The sequence below is a fragment of the Dermacentor variabilis genome, chromosome 6 (genome assembly GCF_050947875.1).
Source record: "Dermacentor variabilis isolate Ectoservices chromosome 6, ASM5094787v1, whole genome shotgun sequence".
NCBI lineage: Eukaryota > Metazoa > Arthropoda > Arachnida > Ixodida > Ixodidae > Dermacentor > Dermacentor variabilis.
In genome coordinates this window covers 178,187,544-178,210,933 of record NC_134573.1, presented here as the reverse complement: position 1 = coordinate 178,210,933, position 23,390 = coordinate 178,187,544, and the positions used below count along the sequence as shown (strand labels likewise).

General features: G+C 44.0%; 1 protein-coding gene across 2 annotated transcripts; it reads right to left on the bottom strand.

Moving 5' to 3' along the window:
* Positions 1–244: 244 nt before the first annotated feature.
* Positions 245–22,012, bottom strand: how (protein held out wings). Of its 2 annotated transcripts, XM_075696947.1 has the most exons (9): positions 21,767–22,012; positions 19,263–19,396; positions 17,872–17,988; positions 13,355–13,498; positions 13,177–13,267; positions 8,154–8,204; positions 7,759–8,073; positions 5,429–5,517; positions 245–3,409 (listed from the first exon to the last, which is right to left on the bottom strand). In XM_075696947.1, the coding sequence occupies exons 1-8, from the start codon at positions 21,891–21,893 to the stop codon at positions 5,447–5,449; spliced, it is 1,050 nt and encodes a 349-aa protein (XP_075553062.1). In that variant the 5' UTR covers positions 21,894–22,012; the 3' UTR covers positions 245–3,409; positions 5,429–5,446. The 2 variants fall into 2 exon arrangements, with proteins under 2 accessions (XP_075553062.1, XP_075553063.1); XM_075696948.1 differs by lacking the exon at positions 8,154–8,204.
* Between the last annotated feature and the right edge of the window lie 1,378 nt (positions 22,013–23,390).

Sequence of the window (23,390 nt, the reverse complement as noted above, 5' to 3'; positions counted from 1 at the left end):
GCCAGGTTCCCTATTGCAGGACAATTTACTAATATAGCTCAGCTCAATATTCTTTTGCCTCTCCTAACATCCCTACCTGGACATATTGCAAAGCAGTGAAACACAAAGTACTCTAGCATCAGATACTTCGTTATAACCAGGTTGAACTGTATGTAGTGAAGCAGCCACGTATCAAGTCCGGCAGGCAGTTTTCAAATATGTGGCCGCCACTCGCACTGTGTAATGAATTTCACGAGGCAGAAAAGAGGGGGGGAAAATGAGAATTCTTGTTTTATTGCTATGAGACAATGAAATTAAGTACACAATTATGAAAACATACAAAACCTTCCGAAAGGCATGGATGCTCATTCTTGAAGCTGTTGTGCTTAGAGCCGCAAGAAAGCGGAAAACAAAAGTGTGCATAATGCAAATCCAAGTGCAAAGACAAAGCAACTTGAGCCTGGGCTGCAGGCACACTCACATTCTTGTGTAAGCCTTCATTAAGTACACAGTTTCGGAAAAATAATGTCAATTGAATAAATGCTCAGTATTTAGCCAAAAGGCATCACCAGTGCCTTCTACTTAGAAGATAGAATCGAAATTTGATTCAAGCAAAAAAATTTTGAATAACAAGAAGAACGGGGGGAAAATGTCCATGGTGGTACCACCAAACTTAGGCATGTGAAAGAATGGCGAGGCTGCTTTGGCACTTGCAGAAATTTTGCACGTGCAAACTGAATGCACTATGAGGTGGTCCACTTATGAAACTTGGCACATTTTTAACCTCTTTTTCACATGTCAAGAATGGAAAACAAGTTGTCCGGACCTGTTTGAAAATGAGATTCTTTACTCACGACAGCACTAAAAATGAAAAGCTCACTGTGGAGCACAAATTCAGAAGACAAATGTTTAAACTGGCAAGTAGCGCATGAAAATATTGAAAGAAAAAGGGGGGGGGGGCGGAATAGCTACAATCTCAAAAACACTTGGACAATGCCCATGCCACCAAAAAGAAATGAAACAAAGATGCACAATTAAGTAGTTTTGCTGGGTAATAAAGGACATAAATGTACATTTGCAAAAACAGCCCCCAATGAAAGGAGCAGTGCCAGTCAGCGAAGCCTTTTTCGTACTCGCACTGCAAGATGCAGAGATCCGTGCCACTAACAAATGCTGTGCGACAGGCAATTAAACCTTTCTCCAGTTGCAGCTGGTACAGGCCCTATTAAGTGCAGCTCTGGCAAAAATGCCAGCAGGTTCAACACTGTGCCAGAGGCTATTCCACTGCTTTTACAGCACAAGGAGCAGAAGGGAACATGTAAAGGTATTCCCAAAGCTGACTTAAGAGGTAGAATTTTTTTCTTCTAACGAGCGGCACAGATGGAATATGCACAACTTTCACTCTTTCAGCTGCCAAAAGAAACATGCAGAGAGCCTAGCTGCAAGGGAAAGAAATTGGAACAAAAGCTCAGCTGCCATGCCGTCAAGATGTGCTTTTAAAAGGGGGGGGGGAGGGGGGGAACACACCGACAGCAGCACTCTGCATCCTGATCACAACCTCAGAGTCACAGCTGTTCAGATGAACTCTCCTCTTGGCACTGTCACTACCTCAGATATGAGAACAAGTGCCAGAGAAGTGCACAGGAGGGGATGTGCTGAACAACAAAAACAAAAGTTGAAATTAAAATCGGCACATTATGTACAGAAATAACTTAAGTAGCATGGTGAAAAATGCATAGGTACCAGTTTGGACCAGTGCATGCCGGGAGGAGCATATTTGGGGGTAGGGCCTTCCCGACTCAAGAGTGAAAAATTGAAAAACATGAGTAGACTCTGCCCTTAACAAAACATTTATAAGAAGGGAGATGATACACAACAAAGCTCATGCATACAAAAAAAGTTATAGCTAACGAATAAAACCTGTATTGCAAACTGCTATGCTATGCCTAGCTTGCCAGCTGAAAACACTGGAAAATGGAACATTACCTAACTTGTGACCAACCTTAAGGCAGGTGTGCTGAACAGCAGAACGCCTAGCACGATAGAATCTGTGGTAGTCAACCATTAAGGCACTGAGATTCTTCAGAAATGTGGATGTTAATGAGCTATTGCACAAAAGTTTGAATGCTTCTCATGCATGTCGGGTCAATGACGGCACACCTACCTTACTGCCACGCTCAAGTCCTGCAATGAGCAGTCAAAAACAATAAAACTAAGAATTCCTAGGCTGGAAACACATCATGAACAAACTTCTCGTTTTCATCTGCTGACATTGCAAAACAGCACACACGCACACAAAAACACTATTCTATTCCTCCAGTACTTTTCCAGTATTGAATAGATGTACCACTGAAACTTCATGCGCAACACTGATGAGACTCAAGCTTGAATGTTGAGAAACCATAAGGCACTACTGTGTGTGTGTGTGTATGAAGGTTTGAACTTGTGGAAAAAATTTCTTGCAACAGCCAATGTAGTGCCCAGAAGCAACATGGTGCATCACTCATCACAAGAAAAGGTGCAAAGAGTATTGTGGTGTGTAGGCCAGCTACCCAGACCAAAACATATGACAGTTTAGTAACTGTCTATTCAGGTATGCTTCAAAAATGAAAACTGCTCCACATGGGTGGTTTGACGCAGACTTGTTAGAAAATTTTGACCACTGCCCCATTGCCACCCTTACTTCTTTTTTGTTCATTTTCTGGTTGTTACACCATCAGTTCACTGCACCTCATTTTGGAGCACGAGAACAGAGAGAGGTACTACTGTACTTAGATTAAGAGCCACACAACCCTTACGTGGGCATTATACAAATTTGTGCTGGTAAGCTTCAGCCTGCTTTGTACAAATAGGGGGTGGGTATACACAGTGTGCATTCGAATTCACATGTGCTAAATATAGCTTATTCAGCCAACAGAAACAGGTGCACCTGCAACTGCAAGTTAAAATGCTTGAAGCCATGCCGATGAAAATTTCTTTTAAAAGAAAATTCAGCTTTCAGGTGTGCACGCTTCTGCACACTATTAGTGACCAAACCTTGCCAAGCTAGCAAGATTAAACGTGTTCCACTACACACGCAAAGCTGCCAGTGCATTTGTGTGTGCATAATCACGTGCTGAGTAGGGGTCATCACGTCACGTCTGTGCACGTGGGTGCCAGCCCTTGGCAGCACAATTGCACCTGAAAGGCTGGTTACACCACTGGTCAGATTATGGTCAGAACAAAGCCAACAAACTGGCAGAAGGGGTAAAAAAATACAAGAGAAAACAAACAACGTGCCAAGAAGCGCCATCAACAGAAGGTAGTCGGACGTCGGTTTACCACCGCAGCCGCCGTTAGTCCGAGCACAGCCGAGCTTTTCCAAGGGGTGTCAGTGGGTGGGGGGTTAGTGGTCTTCGTTTGGCGGACGGAAGATTGTGGTGGATGGAGTCTGGGTTAACAGAAGAAAAAAAAAAAGGGGGCAGAGAAAGAGAGAAGAAAAAAAAAACGGAAAGAAAAGACTGTTAGTAGTAGTTCTCATACAGCATATATTAAATAATGTCGAAGAAACAAACCACACACGCACACAGGTTCACCGGTTCCCAGGTCAGCAGATGGGGGCTTAGTACTTCCAGCAAGCTTTTCTTGCGAGCTTAAGTTTCAAAGGTTCAGCAAAGCTACATGACCTATTGCAAGCTGATGCATGATAATGCCTAGCTCTTAACATTAGCCTAGGACTTTTTTATGTGGACACATGATCAGTATCTCAGAAAAAAAAAAGCTAAGCTAGCATTTATCAAAAACTGACCAAATGAATGGCTCAATGCCATTCATCTAGGCCTTACAGTCAAAAGTCTTCCTTGCATTCAGTCTATTTGCACTTGCCAAAGCATTGGAGAGTGGTGGAGAAAAAGTAAGCGCCTCAGCAGCAAGATACTCATTAACTGGAGTGCAGTATGCCATTTTCTGACTGAACTCTGCAATCTGACAACATGGAAAATTGTAGATACATGTTGCAGCTAAGCAGCATGCCATTTTCCTTTCCCATGTCTAGCTAAGCTTAAAGCGCAAGGTAATCGGAGACCTGAATTCTGTCTACAGACAATTTGTGACCTGCAGCTACAGTAAGACAAAAGAACCATCAGTGGCAGATGCACAATGAGGTAAGCACAGACTATCGCAAGGCACTGCTACATTCTGTGTCACAGTTGTAGGGACGAACCCCAATATATCAGCACACTAAAGCAAGGAGAACAGGTGAAAGGTATTAAACGAAGCACCGCAAGTAAGACGGAGGGGCAAAGGCGGCTTCCTCCGAGAGAAAAAGATTAACACGTAAAAGAGTGGTTGATCCAGTGCTAGTGCATTAGTGCTTATTACAACAAGCCAGACAGAGGTGTGAAAATATGCAACATCGCAAGTTAGTGCCCAATTTCTATTGTGCAGTAGAAAGCACTTCCGCACAAAGATATGCTTCAAGCACCTAAAAGTGAAATGCATTTGTGAACCCCTAGCGGCTAGCTAGGGGAGCTGCAGAGTCAGTGAAAAGCAGTGCACAGAAACTACATTTGCAAAATTAGAAGTTACATGTCTGAAAGGGGATTGTTTTTTCATGAGTGCCATGGCAAAGAAAAAAAGTCACAGAAGCTTTCTCTGCAGGCTTTGAAGTCTATTTTATTCCATTCTTCAAATATATATAATATGTATAATATAATATAAATAATATCTTAACGAACCATATGTACAAATCATCCATCAAAACAAGAAGGACACACTGCTCAACACCAGTTTGGAAAAAGAAAAGTTCACAGGATGCCTTGAGCAAGTACATATCAAGAGCAGCAGCAAGTTGAGCAATGTGTGTGCTTCTAGCATGTTCGCTTTGAACCAATAGGGGGAGGGGCCAAGGACAAGACTACGCGTGTATATAGCATGTGTGTGTGTGTGTAATATATATATATATATATATATATATATATATATATATATATATATATATATATATATATATATATATCAGACATACAGAAGTCAAATTCACGGTTGCCATCATACTTTCTAAAATGGCACTTCACCTTCAAGGCCCACTCCTAAAGACAACCATGATCATTCCAAACAAAAATGCAGAAGCACAAAGAGTAGATGTTGGCAACTCAAACTATGCCTGGCCATGATGAAACAGCCAGCAATAGCTGAACAAGAAATGTTGAAACATGCTGCAAACGACTGCAGTGTGCAAGTGTGATTTGATGACCAAGTCTGACACAGCAAGTAACAGTACAGTTGCAGCTGAAAGCAAGATAAAATGCTGTTGATTTCTCTCAAAATGTGGACCTACATAGTGCAGCCAGTAGAGGTCGTGTAGCTATCAAGAAACAGTAGCACTGGTTTAGCCTTTAATTAAAAAAGCTGGGCATGAGAAAGAAAAAGCAGAGATGACACTAAGATAAACAATAGCAATTTCACCAACCTTGGGGTTAGGCCCTCATTATAGGGACCCAATCCGCTGGTAGGGGTGTTCGCGAATCGCCAAATGACGGCGTTGTTTTGCTGCAGCACCTAAGAAGTGGCAGTCAGGAAATCAGGCAGAGTTAAAACACACACAATATGTGGCCCCCAAGGTAATTTGTCATGCACATCTCACGAAGCATGCCACCCCAGGAGCTGTTTCTTGGAGAAAAACAAGCATAGCCTAGATGGTTCCAGACACCTACTTGTTGAGCTAAGTGCACCTGAACATTTCAGGTTGATGAAGCAGACAGTAAATGTTAAGTGAGACATAGCAGGCACAGATGTTCCTGTTTACAGGAAAGATATCTACATGCTGAAATGGAAAAGGCATTTGCTACAAGCACTCTACACAAATAACAGTGGATATGCATGCGTGCTCAGCTCGGACACTGCGCTCGTTCATCGTGTGACATTGCCTTCTGTGCAGCCACATTGGACTTTAATTGCAAGAGAGCTGTTCCAGCTGCATAGAGGAAAGTTTCACCGCCACCCAGGTATCTTCAAAAGCTTTCGAACTTGACTAGAACAACTGCACGCGCCAGCATGACGCAAAACATTGAGGCTAACAAGCCCCACCCATGCAGCTGAGACCCGCTCCCCGTTTGCTGATTTCCAAAGCTCCTGAGGGACACAACACACAGAAAACATCAAGTGCACATGAAGTAAGAGAGCGAGAGCTCAACCCAGGCAAGCCTCTGCGAAGAGCAGTGCCAATGCATTACAAAGGCTATCCGTCAAGCTTGAGGTATATTGAAACAACATAAGCAAACCTAAGCAACCACTACATGTGAAAACATGTACAGGAATTCGGCGAGAACTCAATGGCCAACTCCTTTCTCACAGGCATACACAGGCACTGCAGGTGCAACAATGAGAGGCAAAGAAAAAGAAGGGGAACTGAATAAATTAGAGTACAACAAAATATATGTCGGCAACCCCCTGAGCACATGCACATATGTACATCAATGCTTGTCTACTGCAACAAAAACGGGAATCTCATTGTATGTACATCGACAAAACACGCACATATGTATAGTATCTACAAGCCCATGCAAGCACAGGAAAACAATTCCTCACTAGGTGGGGTGGAAAAATGCTTCTCAGAAAAAATTTTTCTAGCACAATGTTTGCCAATACAGAAGCTGTGTAAAAACAAAAGGCAAAGCAATGCATTCACAGAGACTGGGAAAGAAAAAAGTAATGGCAGCAAAAGGAAACTGAAACATTTGTTCCTGGTCCCTGCACTGTAAGATCTCCCAAATATTTACATGCTACACACAAACATGGCAAAATTAAGTTGCACAAGTGACATTGGTTTGAAGCTGGATGCGAGGGAGAAACAAACGTGTCTTTGAAATGCCCCTGTATGTGTGGTGAAAGTGGCTAAGAAAGAGGTATGCTGGAATGTCCATCCCTGAATCTACACCACATGCAAACCTGCACTTCTTTACGCTCCTGAACACTTGAACAAGGCTTTGCCTGGCAAAAGAAAAATATGGAATGATTATCTGGAAGTGTCACACTTTGGTGGATTTCCACATTGCATTTAGAGTGATATTCACCACTTGTTTGACTTGAGGCTCATTGGGAACAAAACGGCGAAGTACCTCAGAAAAACAAGTTGCCATCTAAGCAACCATCCCACAGTTAAAAGCACCAACACTGGATGCAGCAAGAGGCTGAATTCTCAGACAGCCGTGCAGGGAAAACACCTGTTCGAAGGTGGCCTGTCAGGCTAGCAAACAATGACGGATAAGTAAAAAGAAAAAAAGTTCCCAACATGGATCAAACAAGCCAATTTAAGGTGCAGCAAGGCTTTGTCAACCAGATGGTTTCATTACAGCACACTACATTTAACAAAGCTGTGTATTGTACGCACAATAATGAACAACCAGAAGATGGCAGGAATCCTATAAAGTCAGTTGCATTTCAGTGGGAAAGAACCTTTCACTCTCCAGTTTGACAAGCTCAAACATGTCAAAAAAGGAAAGACTGTAGAAAAATAAGGCAAAGAGCGGAAGCCATAAACAAACGAAGTTTCAACAAAGTGGACTCAAACCATATCCAAGTGACTTTTGTCACACAGCCCTCTGCATGTTGCAACTGTTCAAAGTGATGCATGCACCAGCAGGCAAAAGGCTCTGCTAAGAATGAGGATGCACCTGAACAAAGAGCAAAGCTGGGCCTTGCCATCGGCACGAGAGTGGGCGGATGTTTGGGACCAGAAAACCCGAAAGAGAAAGGGGAAGTCACGAGGGAGAGGGAACACTCATCGTCCAAACAACCCACCGGCTGGGGAGTGGTCAGGAGCATACTCGGCGAGCAGAGGGGACGTGAGCGCTGCATACTGATGATAGTCAGGATATGCTGCGTAAAGTAGGCCCGCTTCTGTTGGGGCTATGAGAGGCGGTGGTGGGCCAGAGCCATTCAGCAGGGCGCTAGGGGGACCCACAGGCAGACCACGGGGGGATAATATCAGGGGCGCTCCAAGTGGTGTAGACTGGGCGCGCATTGGAGAAGCCAATGCCACTGGTGGCGGAGGGCCGCCTGCCATCAATCGCTGTGCATCAGCAGCAGACAAGGCCAATCCCATGGCTGTGGGCGCTGTGTGCAAGAAAGAGAAGGCAAGAAAGAAAAACTCAAATGCAAGGCACTGAAGGCAACCAAGGTTGGTGAGCATTTACCTGCAAGAGTGAATGAGGCTTTAGCAAAGGGGCTGTTCTCAAAAACGAGACCTGGGTGAGAGAGGCACCTTCCATGTTACACAAGGCACACAACAAAAATGGCAGCCGCATGTGACAGGTGGAGGAAATGCAAGCTGTCAGACACACCAAGAGGACAGGGTGGTATAGAGAAGGCCAATGCATGCTGCCCCATTTCAAACAAAACACTCATACAAATGTGGGTATAGGCTTCACTCTCCACGATTTACACAAGCTTAGTCAAAACCTGTAGTTGACTGAAGATAATGTGAAAATGGATCTCCAGAATGCTCACCGAAGATTCCTGCATGCAATGACTGCAGCTTGCACTAAAATGCTCTTGCATCTGGTCATCACAGTTTATATTATTCTGCACAACTCAGTATCACTTGCACAGTAACTCAGTATCACTTACACACTATAACTGCGCAGATTAGGTACTCATTCAAATACACTTAAATTATCAAAAAATTTTGTTGACTGCTAGGCCAATGTCTTCCTACAACTTATATTTGCATGATTTTGGCTATACGACAAAAATATTCTCACAAAATTTTAATCAACAAAAATGTGAAGTTTCTAACAAAAGGCAGATATTGGGGTTCTGCAAGCTGCACTCAATATAGTGCAAGCAGACAGAATGAATCAACATGTGCTGTTGAGGTTACAAACTTGTTACTTCTGTTGAAATTGTTCGAAGAAGTCAAATTCACAAAGTAACATGGGCTACGGTGGAGAGCCCACAATACGCCGCCTACCGAACGTCACCATAGGACGTAGTTAAAATTTCATTTTGGTTGTTCACGTAGACGCCACTACTTTCGATTTTGGCACCTGCGAGCGCCAAATGCGGTTGTCCTCAGATTGGCACAGTGCGCTCAGCCAGCAGACTCGTTGCAGCACCCCGCGGCGACCGCGGTATCTACGCTACTTGGCAGACTGTAGGTACATGCAACTACAGCATTTGCTCTGTGCTCGACAAGGCTTGAGTGCACGCATGCGCTCATAAGCTCCTGTCTGGCTGTGATACGTGGTGCAGACCCACTTTGTGCTGCACCAGCTTGACCGATGGATATTAGCACATCCAACTTGTGCAATTTGATGCCCTCTCATTACAAAGCGAAGTCTGCCAAGCCATCTAACTAGGAGCGATTGGGAGTGAGCGTGCGCTGGCGAGCATGTGTGCGGTCTGACCTGAAGTTTCATGTGACACGAGGCTAGATGAGTGTTCAAAACTAGTCGAAATTAGCAAAACTCGATGGCCATGACACCAATAAGCAGGGTGGCAAAAGTTCAGTTCTCACGTGGGCGGCTGCTTGTGAGTAGAGGATAGTCATTTTCTTCCGGAAGAACACAATTATCGAAATTCGAAAGCAGATCTTTAATTACTTCAGCCTGTTTCTTAAATTGCACCAATAAATATACAGTAACAGTAGGAAGAAGTGCACTGATCCAAACACCCTTCTTGATTGATGTCAGTCATTGGGCAATAGCAGCCATGTATGGGAATGCTATATTACGAAATAAAGCATCTAGAAAAGAGCGAGGAGCAGGCTTCTGTTAAAAAGAGAGTTTAAGAGAAAGGCAATTTCGTGCTCCATTTGCAAGCTCCACGCGCCACGCACGACTGCAAAATTTGGTTGAGATGTTCACAGCAGCATATGCAATCTGCAGATTTTTTTTCATCTAGCCCGAGAGGTGGTTTAGAACCCTTTTAACATAAGGAGGTTTCATATCAGATTTTCTCTTTGTGCAAGATCTAGTTTATGCAATTGGAAAATATCGACAGTTATAAGTATAAGACAGTTATAAGACAGTATAAGTTATAAGACAGTTATCGACAGTATATCGACAGTTATTGAAGTTATAACTGCAACTATCCTAGGCTTGATAGTGTAAAGATTTGGGCTTGTTGGTACAGGATGTGTAGCACAGAACAGCGCAGCTTGAGATGAAGACTGAGACAAGATGCACACAGTATTGTGTGCATCTTGTTTTCCATCATGCTGTTGTACTGTTTAATACTAGGGGTGTGTGAATATCAAAATTTTCTAATATGAATTGAACACAAATACTTAGCATCGAATAATGATATGCACATGCATTTATTAGCAAGCTGGTTTATTTTAACATGATGTTGGAACATTGCAATTACACTGTCATAGGTAAAAATATTAAACTACTATATTTTCACGATTCTAAGCACCCCCCGCTATTTTTGCAAAAGAATTTGGAAATAGTTTGCACGTGAATCTAAGCACCCCCTTCTTTGCACTAAAGAGCACATAGCCAAAGCTGCCGAGCTCGCTTTCTCACTCTGTTGGCAAACTGGAGCCATCGGAGCCTGAGGTGGCATCTCCAGCGCCACCTAGCTTGGCGTGTGCAGTGGAGGTTCCCCATTGCCGTGCGCTGATCCAGGCAGCCATGTTTTGTGTTGCTGTGTCCCAAAACTACACGACAGATGGTGGCACAGAACAGCAAAAACTAAGCCCCTCCCAAAACTGGCCAAAAGCGACCTCAATAACTATCAGCGTGTTGTCTGTCATGTGGGCCTGGTATCGGTGGTGCTCTAAATGTTTCACGGGCATTGCGGGTGCGCGTTGCTTTGCGAACCCACATAAGCAGTAGGTTCCCTGCTTGCACCTAGGCATCTTTTTAAAAATGTTATTACTCGCACCCATCTCATCGAGGCATTGCCGCGAATAGAGGGGGGCGGGGGTCATTTTACATTTGTCAAACCTAAGTACTCACTTTGGGCATCGTGATCATGAAAAAAAAGGGGGTGCTTAGAATCGAGTAAATATGGTAGTAAGCCGTTGTAGTAAATCACTGGGCATGTGGCTCATGTTAGCTTTGGAAAACTGAGTAGTTTCCGCTAGTTGTCTCTTCTCGCCAACCTGTGCTTTATTGTAGCATCAATTTCCCGTAAATTTTTCCTGTAAATTTGACCATCCATCACACATTGCATTTGCTGCCAAGCAATTTGCTCAGGATGAGGGTTGGAACTTGCAAAAGAATGCACCCCTGCTGTTTGCAAACTTGTGCCTTTTGCTATTGAGGCTGGCTTTTCTGCAAAGCTTAGACCTTCAGTGGCTAAGAGTGTCTTGCAGGTGAAACTTCGTCAGCAGCATAAAATTATTGCAAAATTCAGCACAACATCGCACTTTGCCAGATTAGATAGTAAAAACCACGTTTGTTCCCTCCCAGACAACTTAAAATATATTTGATTTGTTTAGAATACTCGTAACCAATCGAATATTCAAAAATTTTCAAATACCTAGTGTCTTTATTTGAATGCAAATATTAAAATTTAATATAGTCAATATTATTCCTAAGTTTTGAATAATCCCTCACCCCTATTTAATATTAAACATCCTGAACTGCCAAATTTTCTGCCAACAGGCTTCTCTGCAGTATTGCCTGTGTATTGTCACTCTACTATGTTGTTTCACCATTTTCATGCACTCCAATCTGCCACAAACTGATAAAGTGGACAGAGAATCTAAATAATTATGAGAACGGTAGCAAAAGACAAGGAACCAAACAGGCTGGGCAATGACTCGCAGCTGTACCCGACTACACATGATGCAGAACTAGTCAGTGCGATTTAGTTTACTCTTAACAAAAATTGGGACACCTTCAGAAACATGTCTACATTTAGGTAATCAAATTTGAGGTGACATAATATCGAGCATTGAGAGATTTTCTCAGGTTTCGACAGTCAGTGCCTTGTGGAAAGAGTACTTGCCAGCTATGTATAAAACGTTGGAGATTGGCCATAGCTAGAAGTTTTGATAACTGATGGTCTTACAATAACACCCTAACTCAGACACAGCTGCACTGGCATTAATGTTACACCATGGAGTTGCCATGTTCAAGGAGAAAATCTAAACTGCAAGTATTATAGCTATGCAATGTGCTGTTTTACAAGCACTGCATGCATGCAGAAATGTGTGCCCGGCTCATGAAAAGCGATTTGAATAGAAGATAAAACAAGTGCCCCGTCTTGACTGTACTGCCTTTGGATGTACATCACAAACATCAGACATCTAAGCATACCCAGATTTAACTAACGAGTAATTCTACAGACAGGTGCCTTGTTGCCTAATACCTGTTGCTAGGTGCTAAAGGGAGGTATAAGTGACACCATAGACTTCACACATTGTGGTTTTCATATGGCAGTCATGGACTTCATATGGTCTCATACTCCAAGTACACTGCAGCCTACTGTTGCATAGAATTGCCCCTATCCAGCTTTGTGCTTGCCCAGTATTTAAATATGGCATGGAAATGGGAAACAGGCAGTGTCAGATTCCATGCTTGAAATGGCATGAAGAACGTTCGACACCAATCATGTAAAGTTTGTATGCAATTGTGAAAATATGTTATTGTAGTGATAAACAGCCATTTGGGACACCAGGATACTTGCAAATTTACATGCATACAAAACGTTGCTATCCACCACCATACAGCAAGGGCTACCACAGCACTGTTGGTGCTCCCTTTGTGCTAATTCGCCCTGCCTCTACATCAACTTTATGTTGATCGTAATACACATTGAAAAGAACCATTACATCTAACAAATAGGACGGTGTATCCAATAACAGTTAGGCATATCACTTTGATCATGTGCCTTCAATGAACTTCCATACTTCCCATTTCTGAAATTTGAATTCTCATTGAACCACTAATGTATTCAATTCTGATATCACGCACAACCTTTGCACTTACACCATGATAGTGACATGTTTTAGCCACTTGTAGAATGCCCCTTGAAAGCAGCAATTATTTAAAAAATGACATGACAAGTAACAAAATGCAAAGCTCATCTGTGCCAAGCACATTTTAACTGCCATTTCCTGTAACCGAAGTGATTTACATAGTCAGCTGCCAATTGTGTGAGCCAATACTATGTCCATATCCACAATTATCGTGTCTCAAATAGTCCATATCTACAATGATTGTGTCTCAATTCTCAGCTGAGCCTAAATAAGGCATCACTCACCGACTCCTTTGGTGCTGCTGTCCCTGTACGTGCCGTTTATGATGGCAAGTTCCATGAGCTGCCTCTTCTTCAACTCGTCCTCACCTTCAGTCTGGCAAAAGGGCAAGGCCAACCATTCATCAATCCGTACTTGCCACACAATGCAATATGCTGCCGCAAAGAGAGACTAAGAACTCACAACTGGTACAAGTAGTTTGCGAACTTCATCCACTGCCTTCTGCAGTTTGACCTCTGCCCTGTTGCTGGAGTCCTCGCAAGTGATGAGCACATGAAGATCGTCGTTGAGGTGTTCCCAGTTTGGCTTGCCCCTGTTCATGTCCTCCTATGGGTGCATTAACAGTGGCATAATGAACCACACGAGCGGTTGTCACTCGTTCCTCACGCATGCCAAGTAATATGCCTGGTTCACATTTGCCAAAACTGGCCTGACAATACAGAATTAAATTGACAGTAGCCACAAATGAATACTGTCATTGCTAAGTCAGTGCTTGTGCATGTCTTCTGCTGTACACCCCATTCTGAAACAGTACTTCAGGAAAGCATGCACCTGTGGAACGCATTTGCTCCTCAATATATGCTGGATCCTGAACCACATCCACACTTCTTCCCACCTTTTGCAGAGCCACCATACAGATTACATGCACCTTTAAGAGTACAATGTATGCAGTACTTCAAGTGAAGCAGTTTCCAAGGCTGGTTCTCCCACTACCTTGATTACATATGACTGAGCAAAAAAGAAGTTCCCATGGATTTTAAGAGGTGTGCAAAAACACATTCAAATAGGAAATAAATTATATTGGTATTTGCAATTCCTTTCAATTTTAACTAGTTTTCAAAATGGAAGTACTACTACAAGAAATAGTTATGCTGCTTGCATAAACCTTCACATTCTTGTTTCAGCAAATCTCATAAAATTACTGTACAGCGAGTTAGTTAAATTTGGTTTAGTAGTACAAAAGCAACTAAGGCCATGCTGAACCAACCACAAGGTCTTATAAAATCAAATTTAGAAACAGCAAAAACTGTTGCTCTTTTGATTGCGTAAAATGCCAGTGTCTAAAAATTTAAGCACTTCGGGTAATGGCAATAGTGGACCATATCCCAAAACTATGGCATGTAAAGGTGCATGCAATTTATATAAATTGTGGAAAGATTTTCATCTTGTGTGTTTCAATGTGTACATGTCAGTAAAATGTGCATCGCTGTTAGCGGTTCTTGGCACATGTTCTTGGCGAGTGTACTAGCACCCAAACCAATTTGAAAACTAACCTGCATTTTGATGCTATGGAAAAAATATTCCATTCATACATTTGTGTCATCTGCAGATTTGTATTCAATTGAGTAAAAGCCTTATTCACATGCATTAGTGTATTATCTCATGCACTTCAGCACATTATGACATGAAGAGAGTAAAAGGTGTCAGCAGCACAGCAAAAGAACGACACTCACTGCAATAATTTACTGCGACAAGCAGTTAACTTGAGGTTATTTTGGTACTCCCGTTCTCACTGCTTCTGCATGGGCTTCTACAACATGCTTCAATTCTGCAACAGCTTCTGTGCGAGCTTTGTTTTCTCCCCACCGACAATTACTCCACTGTGGCACCAAAGAGGATCAGTTTCTGTCTTTGAAAAACTTGCAGATCATATCTTCCAATGTTGACATTGTCTCCCTTCCTAGTCGACTCAACTCAAGTTTGCCTTATGTAGACCACTCAAGGTTTGAAATTAGCATGTTACGTATGCACTGACAGACAAATCCAAGTTCCTAAATATTTAACGACTGATTGCAGTAAAATGTCTTTGAATGCAGTATGTTAATATGACGAGTACTGTTAATTTTCCAGCACTGTACATAATCCTGTTTTGGCAAGTTAGTTGTGCAAGGCAGTCAACAAAAGCCATCACACTCAGAACAAATTATGTTAAAGCACATGCAGCACAAACAGAAAGCCTGAATGGTGCATGCAGCCCACAAGTGCCCCCAACAAGTGTAACCACAGTTGAATGCAACAGAACCCAAAGCCATGTTATACAGGAAGTGGCATAATTATGAGCACTTCTAATGGTGCCAGAAAATGCACCCTGCGAAATGTGCAACCGCAGGCATTGCCGTTATTCAGTGAGCAATACGTTGCGATGGAAACATAAGAGTGGGATGAATGCAGAATACTCACTTCAGCCCTGTGCATGAAAGCATGAAAGAACATCACACAAGAGGTTAGCTGCTAGAACAGGTCAAAGCTGTTATTTCTGACAGTTCAACATGAGCACTGCACATTCCAGAATTATTGAAAAGCCTCAAGACAAATCACGCAATGAGCAATGCAAAAATATTCAGCTAAGCTGGAATGCTAGTGTGCTAGTATACTACCTAAATAACTTGGGTTACAGCCCTTATAATCAGCCTAGGCCATGTTCAGAGGATGAGTTGCATGGACAATAACTCTTGAACAGGAACACTACTATGCACTGGAAAAAGATTATCTTAATACGCACAAGAAATGTAGAGGGACTTAGAGGATGCTGTCAGTCACTCATGGAGTGTGGATTCAAGTTATGGAGTTTAGTGTCCTAAATCCACACAAGGTGTAAGGGATGCTGCAGGCTTCAGACTAATATTGACCACCTGGGGATAGCTACGTGCACCCAAAGCATGGTACACAGGCATTCGTGCATTCCACCCTCACTGGAATGTGGGCATTGCCAATCGGGAATCAAATCCCTGACCTTGAGTTCAGGAGCAGAAGGCTATAACCACTAAGCACCATGGCAGGCATCTGGATTCAAATTATGGCCAATTTAAAACTTATTTTTCTACCTACAACATTTGTGGCTTTGACAAATACTGCAAATCAAAGAAAGGATATTTCAAAATTATTTCCCACAGGCACAGAGTGGCAGGTTTGTCCCAAGCACAATCAATTTTCCACACAAATAAAATCTCAAATAAAATTTGCAGACATTAAAGCAATGAATTACATTAGCGTTTGTAACTGTTAATGAACATTCATAAAAAGCATATTTTGTTTTCACTGTCTGTAAGATTATCTCCAATAGCCTTTTTGGGGCTTTCTGGCATTCGCATTACATAGTTAAAAAATACAATTAACATTTTATCTATAAGTATCCACATTGTCAATTTGCATCTAATTGCTTAACTAGACAAATTACCAAATCCAGCCCAAAAGCTATCACCATTATTTCTTAGTGTGAGATGGTATTGTTACTAATAACAGCTACACATGTTCAATCTCATTTCCCCACTCTTCACAAAATGTCATCTCAAAAATGTGTATAGATATCATCATCATCAATAGCACCGTCATCAGCCTATTTTATGCCTACTGCAGGATGAAGGCCTCTCCCTGCGATCTCCCATTAACCCTGTGCTGTGCCAACCGATTCCAACTAGCGCCCGTGAATATCCTAATTTCATCGCTCCACCTAGTCTTTTGCCGTCCTCGACTGCGTTTCCCTTCTCTTGGTACCCATTCTGTAACCCTAATGGTCCACCGGTTATCTAAGCTGCACTAACATTACATGACCTGCCCAGCTCCACTTTTTTCTCTTAATGTCAATTAGAATATCAGCTATACCTGTTTGCTCTCTGATCCAAACCGCTCTGTTTCTGTCTCTTAATGTTACGCCTAACATTCTTCATTCCGTTGCTCTTTGCGCGGTCCTTAACTTGGTCTCAAGCTTCGTCAATCTTCAAGTCTCTGCGCCATATGTCAGCACCGGTAAAATGCACCGATTGTACACCTTCCTTTTCAATGATAATGGTAAGCTTCCAGTCAGGAGCTGACAGTGTCTGCCGTATGTGATCCAACCCATTTTTATTCTTTTATGAATTTCCTTCTCATGATCAGGGTTCCCTGCGATTAGTTGACCTAGGTAACCATTCTCATTCACAGACTCTAGAGGCTGACTGGCGCTCCTGAACTTTTGTTCCCTTGCCAATCTATTCATCATTATCCTTGTGTTCTGCATATTAATCTTCAACCCCACTCATATATATGCAACATACTAAAAAGGAATTTTAACTTAAGTCAGCCTATTTTATAAGAACTAGTTTCGTCGACTGGCATCCTTCCGTTGCTTGCAGGCCATACTGCAAAGTTAGGTTGCTTGGTTGTTGGCCCATATTAACCCAACTGACCTGAGATGTGTACTTAATACCAGTGTCAAACAGGGCACTTTCAATATCGATTCAGCTCAATCTGGACCCAATTTCTCAATCGCAATGAATTCATTTCCTCAGTAGCTTTTGCCCGAGGTTGGTTGCACATAGCACAAGTGGTTTCCAGCAGAACGCACCGACACGCTGTGTGCAGCGTGTGTTGTCCCTTTCTGTACACGTTGGTGCGTTCTGCTGGAAACCATCTGTCCTTTCCTCAGCCTGAGCAAAGCAGCAAATTGTGATGAAGAAATTCAATTCAGATGCTTGACTGCAATCAAAAGCTCTCTGTGCGACACCAGTATGAGACTGTCAGAAAGCCTGAGAAATTTATGTGTAGTCTGAACTGTGCCACACAAATGCTGGCTTCTACATTTTGCTTCCACATTCACCAACAAATGACACTAAGGCCACAACTGCAAGGCAAGAAAAAATACTTGAACACGAAAATTCATGGAAAGCACATGGCAAAGGGCGACTTAAAACTTTCCAAGCACGTGAGGAGAGCCACATTACCTTTTTCTTGTCCCGCATGGAACCTTTGCCCCGAACCATTATCTTGCAGCCAGTCTCTTGCTCAAGCTGCTTTGCCGTCATACCCCGAGGACCCAAGATTCTCCCAACAAAATTGTACTGCAAGGCAAGACAGGCATTCAAATGATGACAGGCTTAACAGTCAGGCTCAACATGTCCAAGCAGCACTATTTACTAAGAGTATGTAATCAGCCAGAAATTCAACTGTAATAGTAATCAATATGATTTGATGTCTAAAAGCTACACGGGAGGGTACAAGGTCCTCCAAATTAATTTTGGCCATTTGAGGCCTCTAAGGAATACTAAAGAGAAACACAAATCAGTTTAGACAAACTATTTTAGTGAAGTTTACAGTATAGTTTGGTTATGAGAAAATAAAACAACTCCATTTTTATATTTTAGTACCGAAACCCCAATGCAAGCAAGTCATTGAAAAACCACAGATTTCTATTTTTTTTTCATATTGATTGTGGCTCCATAAAAGTTATTGAAACTCCCTAGGATATGTGTTTGGATCCCTTAGAATACAATGTAGTGCATTAGGGACAAGAGATTGACTAGGCAAAGGCAAATGACATCGTAGCGAGCTGGTGCAGAAACTCGAAAGTGGCATCACCACCGATGCCATTTTGTATTTTTTCTGGCCTTTCCGCATGGTAATATGGGTTTCTTTTAGTATTGTAGAAGGGTAACTTATATACAGCTCGTGTAATTTCTCTTCACATCTCTATAGGCCCAATTCTGCAGCTCTTCACTGCTGTGCACAGGCTCCTATTAAAGGTATGAGATCAGAAGCTTTGGAACTCTCCAGAAAGTTTAACAGAAGCAACTGCTCGTCTGGCAAGTTTACACTTCAACGTGTACTGTGCTGATTACATGCAAATTTAATGCAGCCACAAAGTTCCTGCATTGAAAACATGAAAGCAGAAAATCAGATGCACAGTTAAGTGGTAAAGCAAAAGGCAAGATAGCTTTATAAGCACTTCCCTGACAAGACCTTGCCAAACAAGCAGCTGCCACTTGTACACAAGAATACACACTTCACAAGGCACTCCATGGTATCTAATCAGACCTCATGCTTCCCGCAACACCCAACTGAGGTTTTGTGCAGGCATGCACACACATGTAGATAATGCCATAAATTGTTCATTTTCTAGGACTTGCTCTGGTGGCCCATAGAGCAAGCGCCAAGCAGGACTTGTTGCTCCAATAGAAATTTTCTACCAACAGAAGACAAAAGCTGAAATGGGATGTCTGAAGCACTAGAATTTTACTTCCACGACCTGAGCAATGAACATAATGGTATATATGCAATCAAAACTACATGAACATCTATCCTTAAAGCAACATTGTAAGAAAAGCTGATAACTTACATCAGGGTGCTCCTTGACAGGCACATAGACTTTTTCAGACCGACTTACTGGCGGTCCTATCCCATCAGGAAGCACCAAGGGCTCTTTTTTCATGCCATTGATTTGGAACAGAGATGACCGGACCTTGCTGATCTCTGCATTGAACATAAAACAAGCACCTTGATCGAACTTGTGTGCATTTAGAATGCTCCAACATCTACTTAAGAACTATTGCAGCAAATGAATATGTGCACACAATTTAAATAAAAATCCGCACATTCAAACGTGCTGAATTGGATATTTGATCAAGAAGGTCAAATGAACACAATATGTGTGTGTGAGGAGGTTTGTGGGTATCTACGCATTATATTACAGTGCATTTTTGTTACTGTGAAACATTATTAAACATCTGTGTATATTTATTACCTAGTAGAAAGCAAAAACTAGAAATTCCTCTTGACACGCTTTTCATGCGTGAAGCTGTTGCTTTATCCAGACAAAAATTAAGCAGGCAGCGTCACGACTGACGATCCGCATTGTCATTGGTTCCTTGCCCACGCCACGTGCGATTTGGCGGCGTTCAACGCCTCCTAACATGGAAAAATCCACGTACGAAGAGGCCGTGGCACATTTGCCGCATCTGCGAAATCGCAAGCAATATTGCACCATGTGAGGCTCTGCTGTTGTACCCGTGTGCGAAGAGTGCACTGGCGCACTCAAGCGATTCGGAGGACGGTTTCCTGGTGTAGCACGTCTGCCCACATTAGCGTTCAAAGAAACAGCTGTGCTTAGGCCAAGCTGCCAGGCTTGAGTAAGCACGAAGCCCACAGTGCGTACGCGTGACGCGAATGCTCAGACGTCAAAAACAATGACGCGCTAGAAGTGGCAAAACAAGCAACGAAACACCAGATGATTTCGCAGCGCAGCTAACTGTATGAAGTGGCCGATTTTGGCATCCTTCCGCATCAAGTCTTCTCGCGCCAGCGATGACGTCATGTCTACTTCCAAATCGCCTCGATCCGAGTATCGCAAACCGCAGGGCGCGATATGACAGAGGGCAAGCAGTGCATCACTATACCGACTGACACAGTCAGTTTTCATTTAAAGTCTAATCCGATGGCGCAAGAGCGCAATAAGGGTTGCTTCATACGTGTAAGAAATTCAAGCACGCGCACACGAATCACCATGAAGTGAGGACGAAAGTCTACTCATTCTGTTCGTGAACAGTGCAATACAGCCTCCACAACTTCAAAACACAGTGCAACGAACAAGTTCGACAACAATGCATGCGTGAGAATTGTTGGTCGGATGGTTTGGCCATTGAGCGGCGGCGAAACCTGTCGTGCTGATTTACGCGAGAGGAAAAGGATGCACTGTCGACAATCGAATGAACAAGCATTCCGCCGCGGCGGAGACGAGCGACGGCATCCGAAGCTGCACCTGGGATGCAAGCTGACGAACAAGTGCTGCTCGGTCATGCTTGAAAAAGCAGGCGCGCGCATGTCAGCGGCACGTTTCACTGCGTGCGTGTCGGCCTTGGCTGGCGGTACGCAATTTTAAAGCATGGTTATTGTTTCTGACTTTAATCGGGATGCACGACGTCTGGGCCCAGGACGGCAGGCAATGCGCAAGTGGACATTATGGTGGAGAGACCGAGTTGATTAGCACCGCCTAATGGACACAATGATCGTGAAGCAGCTCGGCTGCTAGGCGAAAGCCTCTGACACCAATCGGACATGCCGCTAATGCCGACAGGCTGGAAACTATGGATATGAAGGCAACTTTACACTAACGCAACGCCCTCAACTTCGCCAACCAAATGAAGCCTTTTCAGATACGAGGTACCGCAGGACCACTGAGTCGCTTGGCAGCACAACAGCTCCGCAAGCCCCATCTGAACAGGTGCACCATGGATGGCTATCCAAATCACAGCCATTCACCTGCCGGGCATGTCAGCATTTCTGGTGTTATGGAAGAGGTTTGCGAACTGAACAACGTCTTCGCAAGCAGTGCACAAGTTCCCTCTTACCTAAATGTCCCGAGAAACGGCGGAAATCCACAAAGGCATCCGAAAAATTCCTGGATGCGCCCGGCGGGCACACTGCGATGCAGGAGAGAAATCCAACATGGCGTCACTTGTCAGTAGGCTTACAAGCGTCGGAATGCGCTTCATTTCGACGCTGTCGCAAGCTCCGCTGGCTTAGCCAGGCAAAAAGTAGCCACACACCGTCGCGACTACGGGTCGCCGGCACAAAGACCACGAAGCAGCACCAATACGCAGAGTCAACCAAAACCATTGCCTCCGAAATGACAAGGGGCGGAACGGATTCCACCACACACATAGCAACGGAGACCATCTCCGCACGAAATCGAAGAACTCGTCGACGGCATGTTCGGGCCTCTTCAACGAAGGAGCAGGTGGAAGCACTTGGATGTTTTTGCCGTACTCGTTGTTTAGGCCTAAGGTAGACCGCACATCTCACGAAGACAGCGGCTGTTGTAGCCCAGCGTCGGCGCAAACTCACCTTCGTCCAGCAGCCTCTCCAAGTGGATGAAAACATTGGGAAAAGCTGCCAGTTGTTTCTTGTCCTTCAGCAGCTGCGCGAGGTAGTCGGCAATGCTCTGCGTGTTGTTGTTGGAGTTTTCACCCATTGCGTTCTGTGGCCGCTGCTCGAAGTGTGCTGATGCGAAAGGGCGATCCTGCGCCGACGACGAGCCTCCAGCCTTTCTGCCTCGTGCTTAATCTACTAGCCAAACTCGTCGATTGACCTTCCAAGGAACTCAGCGCGCAGGCGCGCTGGGGGTAGGTCCATTTTCGCGCAGGAGGGGAGGTCCCTGGACGGGAGAGGGTGAAGCTCGCCCCCTCTTCGTCCTCGCCCTTTTCGGCCCTGGCGGCAGCACGCATGACTCGTCGTCTCTCGCGGGTCGAGCTGCGCCTTTCCTCGGCGTGGCACATGCGTCGAAAATAACGCTCGCCGACGGCTGCGTCATGCGACACGAGGACCCTACGCAGCCAGGTCTTCGATTAGCTGGTAATGAACAGGGTCTCGCCGACAAAAGACCCCCGACACCCTCGGTTGAGTCGGTTCGGCTGCACCGAATTGGCAGGTTGCTCTCGTGAGCGGTGGCGGCGTCGACTTTCCATTCATGCGGTGGGCACGTACGACGTTCGGGCTCATTCAAGATGCGTACCCGCATTTTTTCCTCACTTTGTGAATGCATCGCTTGCAGCTCTGAAGAATGGAACTGATTAAAAAAGAAAGAAAAAATTCCAGCAGCTACCAATCTTGAAGAAAGAATTCCCACGGCTATCAAATATGCGGCAATCTTTCAATGTCCATCAACGAACGAAGCACGCATTGTGTAATGAATGCTAGGGCCCTAAATGTATGCGTTTGCTTCTATGAATACATTCAAAAGGCTGGTATGTGGCTGCGTGATGGCCTGAGACGGGGGGGGGGGAGGGGGGGAGGGGGCGTTAGGTGTGCGTGGCCCTTTTGTCGTGAATGTGCAAGTACCACCGGGTCCAGGCGGAGGTGTGCGTTTCCGACATTCTGCTCAGCGTTGATTCTACCGCGGTCGCGATCAAATGGGCCACGCCCATAGCCAGGACCTGTACCTCGACCTCCAGGGTTGGCTTGGCACACGCATAATAAACCTACGCTGTGTGTTCTGAAAGGCCTGTATTTTGGCTTTTAAACGGCCTCTATTTTGTTTAACGTAATCTTCAAGTGAGCTTGATTCGCTCGTGGTCGTCGAATTAAGTCTGTAACTTGTCAACATATAACGCCTGTCAAACCTTGCGAAGCGGCACTTCGCAGTAAGCGCGCCAAGCCCCATATTATCTCCTAAATGCTATTTTCACGGCCACAAAATCTGCGAAGATTCCATCCTGATCATCGCGACTCCATGTGCGTGTAGTTCTGAAAGCTTATTTGATGAAATTAATTCGTGAGGTTTAACCAGCTTGACGTCCTGAAGCAGCGCTTGGACAGTGAGAGAGGTTGTAGTGGATACCGCCGTGGCCGGGAATCGAACCTGTGACCTTGTGCTCACCAGCAGAACATCACAGTACACTGGGCCACCGCTTCGGATGTCCTATTCTAGTTGGCTGACTGAAAAAAGAACGATCCTTCAACAATCGCGCAG